Source organism: Zootoca vivipara, chromosome 13, assembly GCF_965207765.1.
Source record: "Zootoca vivipara chromosome 13, rZooViv2.hap1.1, whole genome shotgun sequence".
NCBI classification, from domain to species: domain Eukaryota; kingdom Metazoa; phylum Chordata; class Lepidosauria; order Squamata; family Lacertidae; genus Zootoca; species Zootoca vivipara.
Genome location: NC_142596.1, coordinates 53,541,331 through 53,556,731, shown reverse-complemented (window position 1 = coordinate 53,556,731; position 15,401 = coordinate 53,541,331). Strand labels below are relative to the sequence as shown.

Below are 15,401 nucleotides of genomic sequence, written 5' to 3'. Positions count from 1 at the left end.
GGTCAAGTTGGGGGCTGCAGAGCTGCGGCCAGAGGAGAGGACAACCTTGGAGCTCCTTAGGAGAAGCTGCACTGCAGGGGGTTGGGCTAGATGAGCTTTGGGGGTCCCTTCCAACCCTAGAGTTCTATGATGCTATGCTCCCAAGTCACCTGGGCTGCGCTTTCTGCAAGCTCCTCCTGGGTTTGGGGACGTTAGCCCCATTCTGCAAGAACCGCTTCTCCAAATCACAACACAGCCGCCTCCCTTTGCTCATGCACTTTATTGAAAGTCCAGCGAAGGCTGATGCCTCCAGCGGGTGGGAGCCTTTGGCTGGGCCCAGTGGGCACCTGCTGCTGTGTGGCTGCTGCTCCCAAATCTGCCCAGTTCACAGACAGCCCCCTCTCTTCCAACCTGGACTCATAGCTGCCTTTGCCAGCCTCACAGGAAACACCTTTACCCTCCTGGGTCCAAAACCACTTCCAGCAGCAGTGGTCCCTTGGGTGACGCAGTCGCTGACCAGACAGAAGCAGAGCAAGTCTCAAGTGCTCCTGGGTCACGGCTGTGGCTTTCAAAGACTGGCCTCTCCCCATTTCAGAAATGGGCACCTGCAAGGGAAGACACAAGGCAAAGGCTCCTTTAGGCCTGAGAGGCAGTTCCTGGGCTCTCCAAGTATCTGAGTGCAGCTGAATAATGTAGCTCAGAGCCTCGGCCTTGAGCACTGCAAAAGCTCACTGCATTCAGGTCCAGGGCGAGAAAACCTGCCCCCCCCATCCTGGTGAGGTCATGTTGGTTATGGGGACCAAGTATGAGCCTAGTGGCTTCAGCATCTGCTCACATCCAAGGCTGATGGATTTAACAAAACTGCCCCCCCCCCACTGACAAAGCCACTAGCACCTTTCTCCAAAAGGCAGGCACAGCTGGTGGAGGGGGCACTTTCTGCCAGCCAGCTACGGAATGAAACAATTTCCCAAACTGACCCCCAGATGCTCAGCTTAAAAGCATAACAATTCCCCCGCAAGAGCTTTTCACCACGTTGTAAACAATCATTTCTGATACTGCATTAAGCATGTTACTGAACTTAGTTGAGTTCAGCAGTGCTGGTTTCCTTCTCAGCAAAGGGAATCTATTCCTTGCCTGTCCAGGACCTTCAACGGACCCAAAGAGGGAAGACTCTCTCCCCCCCCCCCGCCCAAGCTTTCTCCTGCCCACAGCAGAGAGCTGCTGAGAGGTAGCCAAGCACGAGACGTGGGACAGACAGCAGTGGGTAACAGAAGACCCAGCAAAGAGGTCAGGGGTATTTTGGGACTTGCCTGGCTGCTCATTTCCGGAGCTTTTTCACGAAGCTGACTTCATCTCGGTTTCGGATGCCGTACCTAAAAATAGCGTTGCTCATGTTACACGTCTGCCAAAACACACACATTGCTGTCGTGACAGACCCACCCATCCTTTCTCCCAAAGGCCGAGGAACATCAGGGGAGCAGCCGGACCAGGCCACCGGTCCCCTAGTCCAGCATCCTCTTCTCAGCACATCCCCCCCCCTTCGTACTGCTCGTCTCAGCAACCACAGCCCTGCACCGTGTGATGGTGAATTCAACGGCTGAGTTCTGCGCTGAATATTGCTGCACCCCACCCTGATCCATTTCTCTACCCTGAGCCTGTCCAGAGTCGCAGCTTTTCAAACGCAATGGTTTATTTCTGGAGGAGAGAACAGCAGCCACACCCCCTTTTTTGGCTCTCCCAAGTCCCAGGGCAGCTGGTTTCCTGCCCTCGCCTCGCTGCTGGGGCTTCTTTCCCCACACAGATGGGTAATGAACTCCAGCTGTGTCCCCCCCACCTTCCCTGAGGCTCGGCCCCAAAATGATGCAAGTTGGGTGAGCCCCAGCAAGGCCGGCTCGAGCCTCCCCGCCACTCACTCTCTCAGCTTCTTCCTGTCGTCTGTCAGCTTCTCTGCGCCAAACGTTAAGCAGTATGTTCGCCACACATACTTCCTGCAAGGGGAGGTTGGCTTATTTGTAAAAATACTTCTATGCTGCTTTCTCATGGTAATACAGCACAGTGGCTCACAGCAATATAAAAGCATGCAGTAAAATCACTTAACCTTTTAATGATTTTACTGTATGGTTTTATATTGCTGCAAATCACAGTGATTTACTTTAGCGATCCAGCGGTATATAAATATATTTAAGAAGCAAGTTAAAAGCAAAAGAATTAAACACAGGCACCGGCAGACCATTGTGGTGGGACACACTTGTAACTGCCTGCAAAGGCCTAGTGGAACAAAGGTTTTTGACAAACTTGGCACAGAAGGTGCCTGATGGCAGTGTGAGGACAGAGGGCTGGCAGGTGGGAGCAGCCGATCCCAGGATACTAGAGGCTGGTCCACCCGCCTGGGAGGGTCACCCAGGAGGGTCCCACCCATCCTGGCAAGGGGGGATGGCTCAACTCACCAGCTGATGTGCTCGATGCCCCCTGTCCGCTCCTGCTTCAGCTGCACAAATCGCTGGATGGCTTTCTTCAGGTCCAGGACACTGGCATTCTGCACCACCACCACGGCTGCGAAGAAGAAAGTCTCGTCACCCCCAGGCAGCATCTTGCGCATCCTGCCAGGGCCCAAGAGGTGCTCAGGACAGTCACTTCTAACCCCCCCCCCCGGAAAGACCTTCAACACAAGCTGAGGGAGGGGCTTTGCAGGGCAAGAGAGGAGACCTTGGGCGGCGAAGTGGGCTTTGTTCAGGGAAAAGGGCTGGAAGGGCAATCAGGGCCTTGCTTGCTTGCTTGCATTATTGTATTTTAATATTTTGCTGGAAGCCGCCCAGAGTGGCTGGGGAAACCCAGCCAGATGGGCAGGGTATAAATAATAAATTATTATTATTATTAAAGGTAAAGGTAAAAGGACCCCTGACCATTAGGTCCAGTCGTGACCAACTCTGGGGTTGCGCGCTCATTTTGCATTATTGGACGAGGGAGCCGGCGTATAGCTTCCAGGTCATGTGGCCAGCATGACAAAGCCGCTTCTGGCGAACCAGAGCAGCACATGGAAATGCCGTTTACCTTCCCGCTGTAGCGGTTCCTATTTATCTACTTGCATTTTGACGTGCTTTCGAACTGCTAGGTTGGCAGGAGCTGGGACCGAGCAATGGGAGCTCACCCCGTCACAGGGATTCGAACCGCTGACCTTCTGATCAGCAAGCCCTAGGCTCAGTGGTTTAACCACAGCGCCACCTGGGTCCCTATTATTATTATTATTACTACTACTATTATTATTGCTCCCTGCACCTCCAGCGCATAAAGCCACGGGGTAGGAGGCTGGGTGGCGTTTGCTCCTGTTGCTGAGACTGATCTAGAGTCGGAAGGGACCTCGTGGGTCATCTAGCCCACCCCCAAACGCTCAATGGGGCCGGGCCACGCTGGGGGCGGGGCCTCGCCGACTTACGCATGGGGGCCTCGGGGGCGTCGGCTCTGCGCACGCGCACCGTCATGGCCTGGCCGTACTCGAGCGCCACCTGCGAGCCGATCTCCTCGGGGGTCACCTGAGGGCGAGAGGAGGGCGGAGTCAGCGCCGGTGATCGACAGCCGCGGCCGGCCCCGCCCCCCGGCGGCCTACCTGCGCGGGGAGGTCGCAGAGCAGCGGGTCCCTCACGAGGCGCGCCAGGCCGGCCTGCCACAGCTGCAGCACCTCGGCGTGGGCCGCGTCCACGGCGCCCTCCTCGCCCGCCTCCGCCGTCTCAGGCGCCGCCATCTTGGGAAAGGGAAAGGGGCGAGGCCTCAGGGGGTGTGTCGGCCGGAAGCGGAAGTGCCTGAGCGAGGGGCGTGGCCTGGACGTCGAGAGAGACGCGGGAGCCATGCTGCTCTTCTGCCCGGCCTGCGGGAACGTCCTGGTGGCCGAGGAGGGCGCGCGCTGCCACCGCTTCGCCTGCACCACGTGCCCCTACGTGCGCAACGTCACGCGCAAGGTAGGGAGGGGGTTCCCCCGAGGGAGGGGGGAGGGGTCTGGGTCTCCCCGCTCTCGCCCCCCGCCCACGCCCCCCTCTTGCTCTCTCTCAGGTGACGAGCCGGCGCTACCCGAAGCTCAAGGAGGTGGACGACGTGCTGGGCGGGGCCGCCGCCTGGGAGAACGTGGACTCCACCGCAGGTGCCCAGGGGGTGGGAAAGGGGGCCGGGGTCTCCCAGAGGGACCCCCAGGGGGCATCCAGGCCAACCCCCTCGCAGGCAGCGCGGGGATCGAGCTCTCCCCACGCCCCACCTGGAGATGCCTGGGAGCCCCCTTTGGAAGGCGAAACGGATTATTATTATTATTATTACTATTATTAATATTTCTACCCTGCCCATCTGGCTGGGTTTCCCCAGCCACTCTGGACAGCTTCCAACGAAAGATTAAAAATACATTCAAACATCAGTCATTAAAAACTTCCCTAAACAGGGCTGCCTTCAGAGGTCTTCTAAATGTCAGATAGCTGAGATCTGATGGGAGGGAGTTCCACAGGGCGGGCGCCACTCCCGAGAAGGCCCTCTACCTGGTTCCATCCATTAACAGTGTAACTTGGCTTCTCTGCGCTGTGAAGGTTCTGGCCCTCGCAGCTCTGATTTAAGAGGGAGCTCAGGAAGCCGCCTTCTACTGAGTCAGACCTGCCTGGCTCAGCGTGGTCTGCAATGGCTGGCAGCCACAGATCCGAAGGATTCCAGGCAGGGGATCTTTCTCTCAGGCCCTCGGGGAGATGCAAAACAAGCACCCCGCTTGTCAAGTTGAGGGTCCTCATCATCTCCGGCCTCCACCAGCCTGGGCACTTGAGGCTGCAGGAGCCACCCTCTGGCCTAGAGGGGGGAATGTTCCACCACCCACCAGATCCTGACACCCTTTTCTCTGTCTCCTTCTCTCTCCCCTCCCCCCAGAGCCGTGCCCCAAGTGCGAGCACCCACGGGCCTACTTCATGCAGCTGCAGACGCGCTCGGCCGACGAGCCCATGACCACTTTCTACAAGTGCTGCAGCGCCCAGTGCGGACACCGCTGGAGGGACTGAGGCCGCAGTGGAGCTGACTGGGCAACTGGGGTGCGGGCGTCTGCTACTCTGTACATAATAAATCGTATGCCTGAGAAAGGGCTGCAGCTATGTTCTCTCATTCTCTATGGGCAGGGAGGGTTGCATCCTAAAATGCAATCCTGTGCACACCTGCTCAACGGGACAAGAGGAAAGATTGGAGAGCTTTGTGTTTAGGGGACCATCCTAATTTTTTGCAGTTCTTTCTGCTATGTTTTAAAAAGCTGGCTTGAGCTGAGGTTCCACAGATGAAAGTAGCTTCTCCCACTCCCACCCCCACCTGAGAGGAGCCACTGCCTTGCCCACAGTAGGAGCTGTTCGGGTGTTTCACCTGCTTACCCTGTGCTGCCACAGCACCAGACTCTGCCACAGTCATCAGTATCCTCCCAGTTGCGTGTTAATAGAGTCAAGCAAGAAGCTGAGAGTCAGGAGGAGGTACGCAAACAATCTCTTTACTTAACAAAAGCACACAACGACATTCACGGTCCTACTGTACAAGAAAGGCCTCATCACAAGGGAGCCATCTGCACCCACTTGTTCCAGTTCAGTTCATAGGGAAAGACCCTGCCCATTTTCAGGGTGCAGTCAACAGTGGGCTCATAGAAGACGGCTGGCGTGCTGCTCAGTTTGGGGCTGCCAACCACCTCCTCAAGGGTCGGCTTCGAGAAGAGTGAGGCTGGTCTCTGCTGCTTCAAGTGGAATTTTCTGATGCAGCCAAGAAATTCAAGGCCCTGTAAAGCAAAGGGGGAAATTTAACACACACAGAGTGAGTTACTGAACGCTAACCTTTTTTAAAAAGAGTTAGGCTGTATTGAAAGCAGTGGTTTCATGGAGGGAGGGGGCAAGTTGACCCTCCAGATTTGCTGGATTCCAATTGGCCATACTGGCTGAAGCTAATGAGAGATGTACAACAGCACCTGGGGAACAGCAGTTCCCTCCATCACGGGGCCATTTAGCATTTTCAACATGTAAGAAAATAGCAGCTGCTTACCGGTATGGGTACATGTGAAGGTGGAGTGTGCCTCCTAAATGCCTTCCTATGCAGGAAGAGAACCGTACCTTTCCCTGAGGTGGCTCCTTCCTTGCTCTGTGCCACCAGAGTCAGGCTCTGCTCCCTAACAATGATAGGAGTTTGGGTGGGCGGGTGCTGCTCTGCGGCCATCAAGGACGCAGAAAACTGTTTTGAGAATGTTACGGTTTGTAAAGGTCTTTTTATATATATGTATTAAATGTTCATAGATGTACCAAGCAAACATGTGCAAGAGGGCAGTCCTGTGGCCATTTTGACTCTCCCAGGCTGACAAGGCCTTTCTCTTTGAAAGGAGGGAGGAAATGAGAAAAAAAAACCTCCCCATTGTCTCTCTGCTCACAGATCCTGCCTTAAGGGCACATTTAAGGTGTGAATAGGGGAGCTTCTCACACCTCTTATTTTTGATGTGTGACATGAGGTGGTGGTGGTCTTGGGCTACACCCCTTCTGTGATTTATGTCTGATGCTTCTGGGGGTGGGCTGGACTGGGAAGGAGGGAATTTTCAAAGTTCTATATATGGGGAGGGAGGCCCTTTGTCCTGGGTCCTTCTTTTCTCCTGTGCTAGAGAGAACACCCTGCTGCAGCAGATTGTTTTATTTTCTTGGCAAATAAACCGCAAGCAACTAGCCTTGCTTTCCTCTACCTTGGGTTGGTCTCTGTTTTGCACTATTGAAGAGGGGTAATGAACTTCGCCCGATCTCTTCGGAGGTTCGGACTCCCTACTGGGGTAGGGCCCTTTTAAACAGGCAAGAAAGCCTTTTAAAATTCTTACAACACAACCAAAGCAGCTCCATCTCCAAAACTCCTGAATAGGAGTTGCCAGAAAATGCCCAAGTGCTTTACTCTGGGCCTTGGAAGTAGGGTGGGAAACAAATGTGGCTAAATATATAAACTCCTATTTTAAGACAGAGGCTGGGACTGGCTGGCCTCCTGCCTCTGCCCTGGGCCTGCATATAACATTCCCTTCTTTGCCACCAACAGCACTGGGAAGGGACACATGCAGCAATACAACACAGGTAAGCTGGAAACACCTGGACAGAGTGGATCCACCTTGACCCCAGGAGACCAAACATACCTGCAGAATCTCCAGAAGAGCCACCGGCTGCAGGACGCCCAAATAGTGGTGGCACAGAGCTGCTTCCGTTATGCCAGGCTTGGTCATGATGTGGCAGAGCACCCCCTCCATGATGCCCTTGCAGACTGGATTGTTCAGGCTGCCATCCACGATGCGCCACGGACGGCCGACAAAGCAGATGTTCTCGCCAGCGCTGTTTTGAGAGCCGAGGTGCACGGAGAGATTGAGAGGATCAGAACCACTGCTGGGATTGGCAAAGGGGACAGCCTCTCTCCCCTTGAAGCAACCGGGAGCCTGTGACCACCATCTAAGGCCCTTATTTGTGTGCCTCTTGTGTGGGAAATTCAAAAGGCAGCAACATGAGAATGGGCCTTCTTTGGGGTGGCTTCCTGCTCGTCTGGCACATTCCTAGTCTTTAGGTACCAGTCAAAAACTTTCCTCTATAATCAAGCCTTTGATTATCTCTGGCCTTTTAGAAGTGGGTGGGATGTTTCTAATTTATTTCTCTAATGTATCTATATGGGCTTTTCTTTTGTTTTTTGGTTGGCTGGTTGTAGGTTGCTTTGGGCAAGGTAAAATGACTAACAAATTTAACAAATAATGTACAGGCAAAGGCCAGGCCCTGCTTAAGGCTGCAGCACAGCGAGTGAGCAGATCCCAGCAGCTTTTGGTGGCCTGTCCCAGCCAGGCCTACTCGCGACTCAAAAGCCAGAGGCATCTTTAAGGCTGGTGCCAACCTCCTGGAGAACAACCCCCAGGGGGCAGGTTGGGTCTCCAAAACACAGCACAGCTAACTAGAGGTCCCAGGAGTACTGGACTCAGCAGGAAGTCCCTCTCTGAAAACCCCTCAGATCCACTGGCACAAGTGCTGCCCTGGCCACAAATGGAGCCTCGTTCCCTTTTGAGATCCTGCCACAGCAGCAGGAACATCTCCAGGGGTTTGGTGGGGGGAACTTGAATAACTGTTGTTTGCTTCTGAATACCTGTTGTCTGCTTCTGAATGCCAGTTGCTGGAAATGGCAGGAGGGGCAGTAGTGCCTTTGTGCTCGAATCCTCCTTGCAGGTTTTCACAGGATCACAGAGCCTGTAGAGTTGGGAATATGCAGCCGCCCCATACGGGGACTGAGGCTGCAACCTTGGTGTTCTCAGCATCAGGCTCTGACCAAGAGTGTTCCATTACAATATCTGGTGAGAACAGGATGCTGGAGCAGGGGGGCCATTGGCCGGATCCAGCAAGATTTTCTTAAACTAACCAATGGGGGAGTTGAGAGTCCCTAAAACTTTTTGAGGTGGGAATCAAGTGAATGTGGTTGCTAATGTCCCCAACTGCCTCCGACTACAAAGTGGGTGTGTTGAAGCAACACCGAAGCCGATCTAAGTTATGTTGTGACTCTTTGGACGCAGCTCTGCTCAAGCAAAGGGAATTCCATCGTTTCATCTGATCTGCACACTCACCTTTCGTATTCTGCCTGCCATACTTTCCCCGTGGAAGATCCTAGGGGAAAAAAGAGCAGAAAGCACAAATGGCACCAGGAGCTCAACAACAGGGGTCCCCCCCCACCTCCTCACATTGCTGGGCTGTGTGACAACCGCATGGAGAGTTTGGATGAGCAGCACAACCAGGAACAGGAAGGCCCTGTGCAGGTGGAAGGGGCTTGTGGAACAAAAGCAGCCACCAGGAATGAGCAATCGTTGAGAGAGAGAAAATACGGACCAGGGAACCAGAAGATGGCAGACCCTGCGGACCGGCTGGTGGTCTTGCCCCTCCATGGCTCTGCAGGAGCCCCAAGACGAAAGCCATGGCAAAGGCACTGAGTGGGGGGGGGGGCAGCCCTGCCTTGCAGGCCTTTTCCCACCTGGTCTGGGTGGGGGAGGCCCTGACTGACATGGCTGATGGACTACAAAAGCTGTAAGGTTTTTTTTGGGGGGGGGGAGGTCTTGTTGGCGTTGGTGCTGTTAATTCTTTGTACCTTTATTTTGGATCTTACGGTTCATGTGGAAATTGTTCAATTTGGTTGTGCACTTTTTAATGTTCAATATATTTTCTAATGTTTGCAATTATTCAATTCTTTAAATCCTGCAAGCCGCCTAGAGCAGGGTTAAAACTGTGGAAAGGCAGAATGAGTGATTGATACAAATCAAATGGCTGATGGGTTGCCTCTGCACAAAGGCCCTCCCTATCATCTCAACCACGAGGAGGGGGTTGTGCTCTGACCCAGCTTGTGGGCTTCACCGTGACTCGCCTGGCTGGCTGCTATGAGAAGAGGATGTGGGCCTGGATGGGGCCCCCTCTGGCCTGATCCTGCTGCAGGCTCCCACCAACCCACTCCTGACGTTGCTCCTGCCTGCCCAGTGGGGCTCCTCACACATACCGCTGGAGTCACCAAGGGCTGCTTCCGGCTGCGAGACAGGCTCCCTGCCTGGCTCCCTGGTGTGATCCCCAGAGTCTTCAGCTTCCTGGCTACTCAGGCCAGAGGCCTCTTTCCCACTGTCCTTTCCCACAGCGTCCATCCTGCAGCCTTGTATGGAGCCTGGCTCTTGTGCGGCAGTTCCTTCTGGCATCTCTGGAGACCTGGCGCCACCAAGGCTGGCATTCAGGGCCGTAGTGCTGTTGGCTCCTTCTCCCAGCATGCTCTGGGTGCCTTGGGCAGCAGCTTCTCCATGCAGACTCTCCTCATCCATCTTCTGCCTTTTCCTGGCTGGTTCTTCCTCCGTCAGAGCAGAAGGAGAAGCCCGGCTGAGCTCCGTCTCCTCCTCCCCTGACTCAGCCGGGTCCTTCGGGAGAGCAGAGTCCTTGCCTTGCAGGACTTCGCCACCGTCCTCCTTGAGGCGTGCAGAGTGCAGCAGCCAGGGGTCGGCGAGTCTCCTTGCCACCAGCCGAGTGGTGTGGCCGCCGACTGCCAACACATGCTCCAGGTCAATGAGGTCCTAAGGGGGAGAAGGAAAACCAGGAGCACCCTCAAAGAGAATCAGAGCAACAGCCTACAGAACTAGATCTCTCTCCCTCATCATGTGGGGATCTCTGCAGTCCAAAGGGCAATTTGTGCTTGCCATATATGAAGGGGTTAAGACCTACACAATTGCAGAATTCCCAGACAGGACAATTTTTGAGATCGTATCCCCTACGTACTGTGGCGGGGAAAGGAGTCAAAAGATATCTTAGTATTGTCTCCTTCCTGCTTGGCTCAGTCTCTTTCTTTGATGGTCCATTCTCCCCTGAGAGAAGATTCCATCTGGATTTTTAGAATGCAACTTTAAAAGCAGATTTGCCTGCCTTGTATTTGCTGCTGTTACTGCTGAAATTGAGTACAAGACTAACTAAAGCACATAGACGTTTTTATGCTTACCATACAGTTTATTGCCGAAATTATTTATTTATTGAGAGGGAAGGGAAATTCTAGCCTGCTAACACAGTCTGGACAAAACAAAATTAAACTAATTTAACCTTAAGTCTCTAGTTCCTGTTTTAAACTCTGCTAACCCAATGTTTTAAATCCTACGTGCATGGGAGACAGGGAGGAGAACTGTCGTTAAGAAGCTTTTCCTACCTGACGAAATCCACCCGACACATCGCACCCACCTGGAGGTACTGGGGCAAGAGCTGTGTGCGCTCCCCGCCTGCCACTTCGTAGTGCTGGAACTGCCTGGCAAGGTCCACTGTGGTCACCCCAAAGTGTGAGGCCTCACCAATGGCTCTGCAGACTTCCAGGGCGGCAGCAGCATCTCCAGGGCTGTAAGAGAGGCGCTCCAGGGACCGGAGAAGTTGGTCTGCTTCGCAATCTTCTTCCTGGACACCGAGGAGTCTGGTGAAGGCGATGGGGAGGCAGGAGGCTCCGACGGGAAGGTTCTCCAGAACTGGTGGACCTACAAGCACAAAATGGGATGGGTCAGGACAAAGGGAGCCTAGCAGGCCACCCTAGCTAGTTGCTCTGCCACAGGCAGCCCACTTCCTGCCAGAGGGAAGGTGAGGAACAGCTCTTCTGCCAACAGACTCACCTTGGGCCCAGAGGCTGTCCTGGGCAGGGGTCTTCCTCATCTTCACCTTCACTTGGCAGGAATTGACGACGATGTTGTCGGTGGGGCTCAGGTTGCGAGTGCTGACGATGCCGGGAGCATAGTAGCCTCTCATGAGGAGGTAGTTGGTGTGCGACGCCTGGTGGGCCTTCACTTCAATCTGCCGCTTGCTGGCCGTGTTCTCCTCCAAGTCCTCGTCCTCCTCCTCATCCTCGTCGTCGTCCTCCAGCCCCTCTTTCCCCAGGCTGCAAGGAGCAGACAGGATCCCCACCCACCCAATCAAGGTCTGCTACATCAAAGGAGCAACCAGCCCCGCCCCCTCGCCAGCAGCATTTCCTGCAGGTTGCCCTCCTGTGTGGCCACAGGCCAGACACTATCTCTCAGCCTAACTTGCCCAGGTGGTTGTGCAACTCAAATGGAAGGAAATGAGAGCCACAGATTCTTCCTGGACTGACGTGTGAGATCTATTAATCCCCACCAATCTAAGACCAAAAGCGGCTCTGGCACATTTGATTCTGGGTGGTGCTCCATTGCCATTTGCCATTTGTGTGTGTTCTTTGGGTGGCCGGTTCTGCTGTGGAACCTACAGCTGCTCTGCCAAGGTCCCCTGGTGCCAGTTCCCCCAACGGAGCCTCTGGCTAGCAAACCTTCAGCGGCAGAGGTCAGCTCTCCACCCAAAGGACACCGCTGCTTTGCAAACATCATTTAAACAGTCCTGTGAACACCTTTCTGTGGGGTGGGTAGGACTTGTCTAAAACGTTCACCCAGTGACATAATGGCCTTTTGCATTAAGCACCGTTATACAAAAAGGGACCCAGGTGGCGCTGTGGTTAAACCACTGAGCCTAGGGCTTGCTGATCAGAAGGTCGGCGGTTCGAATCCCTGTGACGGGGTGAGCTCCTGTTGCTTGGTCCCAGCTCCTGCCAACCTAGCAGTTCGAAAGCACGTCAAAGTGCAAGTAGATAAATAGGAACCGCTACAGCGGGAAGGTAAACAGCGTTTCCATGTGCTGCTCTGGTTTGCCAGAAGCGGCTTTGTCATGCTGGCCACATGATCTGGAAGCTATACGCCGGCTCACTTGGCCAATAATGCGAGAACCCCAGAGTCGGTCACGACTGGACCTAATGGTCAGGGGTCCCTTTACCTTTACCTTTTACTGTTATACATTTTCTGTTTCAGTTGTTTCCATCTGTTCTAGTTTATCTAGTTAATAATAATAATAATAATAATAATAATAATAATAAAATTAAAAAAATGTTTATACATACATACCCCGCCCATCTGACTGGGTTTCCCCAGCTACTCTGGGTGGCTCCCAATAGAATATTATTATTATTATTATTATTAAAGCAATAAAACCTCAAACATTAAAAACTTCCCTAAACAGGGCTGCCTTGAGATGTCTTCTAAAAGTGAAATGGTTGTTTATTTCCTTGACATCTGATGGGAGGGTGGGCACCACTACTGAGAAGGCCCTCTGCCAATTTCCCTGTAACCTCATATCTTGCAGGGAGGGAACCGCCAGAAGGCCCTCGGAGCTGGACCTTGGTGTCTGGCCTGAAGACGCTCTTTCAGGTATACTGGACCGAGGCCATTTAGTTGTTTTTGATCTTTTTGCAAACTGCAACCAACAAATGTCACAACAACGCAAGACAAAGGCAGCCCACCGATCTCGCTGCTGCTGCTGCTGCTGCTGCCGCCTGAAGTGTGGAAGAGCAGCTATGAGCCTCTCCTTGCTCGTCTCTCTCACTGTTCCCCACATGTACGAAACCCCAGGCAATAGCCTCACCAGAAAAGGCTCTCCTCCCCCCCCCCCCCCCCGGCTTAGCAGCTCACGCAGAGGCCTCAGGGAAAGGGGTTGAGGAAGAGCCCCAGGGCTGCTGCTGCTGCTGTGCACCCCAAATGGATGGGTGGGCTTCAGTTGGCCTCCCCCCACTGCCAGCCCCTTCCAAACTCAGTGCCAAGGCAGCCCCACCTTTTAATGACTTCGTTCTCCACCAGGGTGCTGTCCACCACCACAATCTGCTCTGGGATTGTCACGTCCACAGACACCAAGCCCAGGGAGAAGAGGGCCAGGATGGCGGCACAGTAGCCCCCAGGGCCGTCCAGAGGAAAGGTCACCATCTCCTCGGAGGCAAAGGAGTCCTCTTGGTCCTTGAAAGAGAAGCGAGTGGCTTGGTCCTGCACTCCGGCCTCCTGGAGCTTCAAGAGGAACTGGTACGATTCGCTGCAGAGCATGCTGGGAAACCGCCACGTGAACACCCTGGAGAGAGAATCCGAGAATTGTCAATAAAGAATCCCTGGCAGAGGTTTTCAGGGGACGTCACGATTGATGGCGGTCAATCTCCACTGCCCTCCAGGGAATTTAGCAACGGACTTCATTTTAAATTATCTTTGAACTGGACCAGGAGTATAAGGGAGCAATTCAAAGTAAGACGAGGAACAGCTACTAATTAAAGCTGTCAAGAGGCTGCATTTGTGAAACAGGATCTGTTTTTAGCTGTGTGCCGAGGAAGAACCCAGAGAGGAATTTTAATGGCGGAGAGTGGACATGTTATCCGGGAGTTATTTATAGGCGCAGCCTGTATGCAAGCTGGTGGACAGCGGAAGGGATGGAATGCACAAAGAATAACTCTCTCAGCACACGAGACCAACGTTTATGAAGCACTACACTACACACATGAAATGGATCTTATATTTATGAGAAACCACAAAGGTGCTGTATGCGAGGAAACAATAAAGGTCAGCTGTGAGAGTAGACTAACATCAAGGGAAGAATTAAAGGGATGAAAGAAAGATGAAATGGCTACATGAGGAAGTAGTGGACATACGTTTGCAACAGGAGGGAGAACCTGATTTTTAAGAAGAATCATCCCGGGCAGATGGCCATCCAAAGAACTTCCAAGGAAGGAGAGTCCACCACACCACCTCCCAAGGGAGTCTGTTCCTCTCTTGAACAGCTCTTACCGCCATAAAGTTCTTCCTAATGTTTAGTTGGAATGCCCTTTCTTGCAATTGGACTCCCATGGGTGGGATCCTGCCCTCTGAAGCAGCAGGAAGCACAAACGTGCTCCATGTGACGGCTCTTTATAGATACCTGAAGACGCCGCTCATAAAGGGCTGTTGCGTGGAAGATGGCACAAGAGCTAAGCTACCTTCTGTTCCCCTGGCTGGACAAAGTGGTGGCCTCCCCTGTGCTCCAGCATGCCAGGCAGAAGGGGGCGAGGGGAGCCCCCAGGAAGGGCCACCTGGGCTCCCCTGGGAGGGGGTGTTGGTTCCCCTGGCTGCCCCTCCCCACCATCCCCACAGCCTCTGCTTTGCACTGGCAGCCTCAGGGTGCGGGTAGGGCACTGACCTATAGTAGCTCTGAGAGAGCTGGTAAGACATGGGCACAAAGGGCAGTGCCCGGCTCTTCTTGGGGCCCAGGCTGTGGTTGCCCCTCCGGCGGTTCACGAGGCTCCTCTTCTGGCAGTCCAAGAAAGCCTTGACCAGGAGGTCGTCCCCGTACTCCCGGTAGAGGCGGAAGGTCTGTGGACACAAACACACACGCAGGAAGCTAAGAGATGGGAACTTCGGCTCCCCATTTTAACATCTCTCAACGTTTGTTTCCTTTTGGGAAGGGTGACACTTCCGTGGTATTTTCAAACATCTCTTCCAGTCACTTTTGCCATTTCCAACATGCCCAAATCATTTCGCCAGCATTTTGAAGTGCCTCCTAGACATTTTCCTCCATCACACTTACAACCTCCCAGCATTGTAGGCCACTGTTATTATCAGGGGACCGAGGGACCAGAGGCTGGGTGGCCTGAGGCAGAGGTGAGCTTTGAACCAAGGACTGCCTGACCATTTCTAGCTTCTGATGCTCCAGCTCTCATCAGCCTCAATCGGCATCGCCAAGGGCTCAAGTACGAAGGGGTTTTGTAGCTCAGCACCATCTGGGGGGGGGCGGGGGGCACGAGGTTCCTGTTCTCCTCTCAGCCACCACCACTCTGGCTTCTTTTGGCAGGAGGGAATCTAAGTGTTGGTGGGCAGAAGTGGTCTAGCGTGTGTGTAGGGGGGCCGTGGCCTTGGGCACAGAATCGGTGTGTGTGTGAACCAGGCTCCCCCCTTCATGTGCACCTGATGAGTGCTCTTCACCCTCTGCGCCCTGCCCCTGCCTGGCATTGGCGAGGGCTGGCTTAGAGCACTCCGTCCCCGCTGGCAAGCATTGCAGGAGGGGCACACAGCACGTAGCTTAACTAGGGAACTCATCTCACACAGGAAGCTG

General features: G+C 53.9%; 3 protein-coding genes across 5 annotated transcripts in view; 1 reads left to right on the top strand and 2 right to left on the bottom strand.

Annotated features, from left to right (window-relative positions):
* Positions 1-240: 240 nt before the first annotated feature.
* Positions 241-3,728, bottom strand: SNRNP25 (small nuclear ribonucleoprotein U11/U12 subunit 25). Of its 2 annotated transcripts, XM_035131576.3 has the most exons (6): positions 3,584-3,728; positions 3,413-3,509; positions 2,427-2,532; positions 1,893-1,967; positions 1,290-1,352; positions 241-584 (listed from the first exon to the last, which is right to left on the bottom strand). In XM_035131576.3, the coding sequence occupies exons 1-5, from the start codon at positions 3,716-3,718 to the stop codon at positions 1,298-1,300; spliced, it is 468 nt and encodes a 155-aa protein (XP_034987467.1). In that variant the 5' UTR covers positions 3,719-3,728; the 3' UTR covers positions 241-584; positions 1,290-1,297. The 2 variants fall into 2 exon arrangements, with proteins under 2 accessions (XP_034987467.1, XP_088513457.1); XM_088657331.1 differs by lacking the exon at positions 1,893-1,967.
* A 61-nt stretch (positions 3,729-3,789) lies between these two features.
* Positions 3,790-5,075, top strand: POLR3K (RNA polymerase III subunit K). The gene is made up of 3 exons (XM_035130542.3): positions 3,790-3,932; positions 4,024-4,111; positions 4,870-5,075. The coding sequence occupies exons 1-3, from the start codon at positions 3,822-3,824 to the stop codon at positions 4,995-4,997; spliced, it is 327 nt and encodes a 108-aa protein (XP_034986433.1). The 5' UTR covers positions 3,790-3,821; the 3' UTR covers positions 4,998-5,075.
* Positions 5,076-5,447: 372 nt separating this feature from the next.
* Positions 5,448-15,401, bottom strand: part of GTF3C1 (general transcription factor IIIC subunit 1) — a 40,555-nt gene continuing 30,601 nt past the window's right edge. For both annotated transcript variants that reach the window (XM_035130536.3, XM_088657328.1), the window contains exons 30-37: positions 14,490-14,662; positions 13,110-13,397; positions 11,117-11,379; positions 10,701-10,984; positions 9,493-10,048; positions 8,576-8,615; positions 7,121-7,313; positions 5,448-5,746 (exon numbers count right to left, since the gene is read on the bottom strand). In XM_035130536.3, coding sequence (XP_034986427.3) covers positions 5,525-5,746; positions 7,121-7,313; positions 8,576-8,615; positions 9,493-10,048; positions 10,701-10,984; positions 11,117-11,379; positions 13,110-13,397; positions 14,490-14,662 — 2,019 coding nt within the window. In that variant the 3' untranslated portion in view covers positions 5,448-5,524. The remainder of the gene's footprint in view (positions 5,747-7,120; positions 7,314-8,575; positions 8,616-9,492; positions 10,049-10,700; positions 10,985-11,116; positions 11,380-13,109; positions 13,398-14,489; positions 14,663-15,401) is intronic.

Coding starts and splice junctions, on each gene's coding strand:
- POLR3K (XM_035130542.3), top strand. CDS start 3,822: ATGCTGCTCTTCTGCCCGGCCTGCGGGAACGTCCTGGTGGCCGAGGAG. Junction 3,933..4,023: donor TGCGCAACGTCACGCGCAAG/GTAGGGAGGGGG, acceptor GCTCTCTCTCAG/GTGACGAGCCGGCGCTACCC. Junction 4,112..4,869: donor GAACGTGGACTCCACCGCAG/GTGCCCAGGGGG, acceptor CCCTCCCCCCAG/AGCCGTGCCCCAAGTGCGAG.
- SNRNP25 (XM_035131576.3), bottom strand. CDS start 3,718: ATGGCGGCGCCTGAGACGGCGGAGGCGGGCGAGGAGGGCGCCGTGGAC. Junction 3,510..3,583: donor TCTGCGACCTCCCCGCGCAG/GTAGGCCGCCGG, acceptor TCTCGCCCTCAG/GTGACCCCCGAGGAGATCGG. Junction 2,533..3,412: donor CGCCCCCGAGGCCCCCATGC/GTAAGTCGGCGA, acceptor TCTTCTTCGCAG/CCGTGGTGGTGGTGCAGAAT.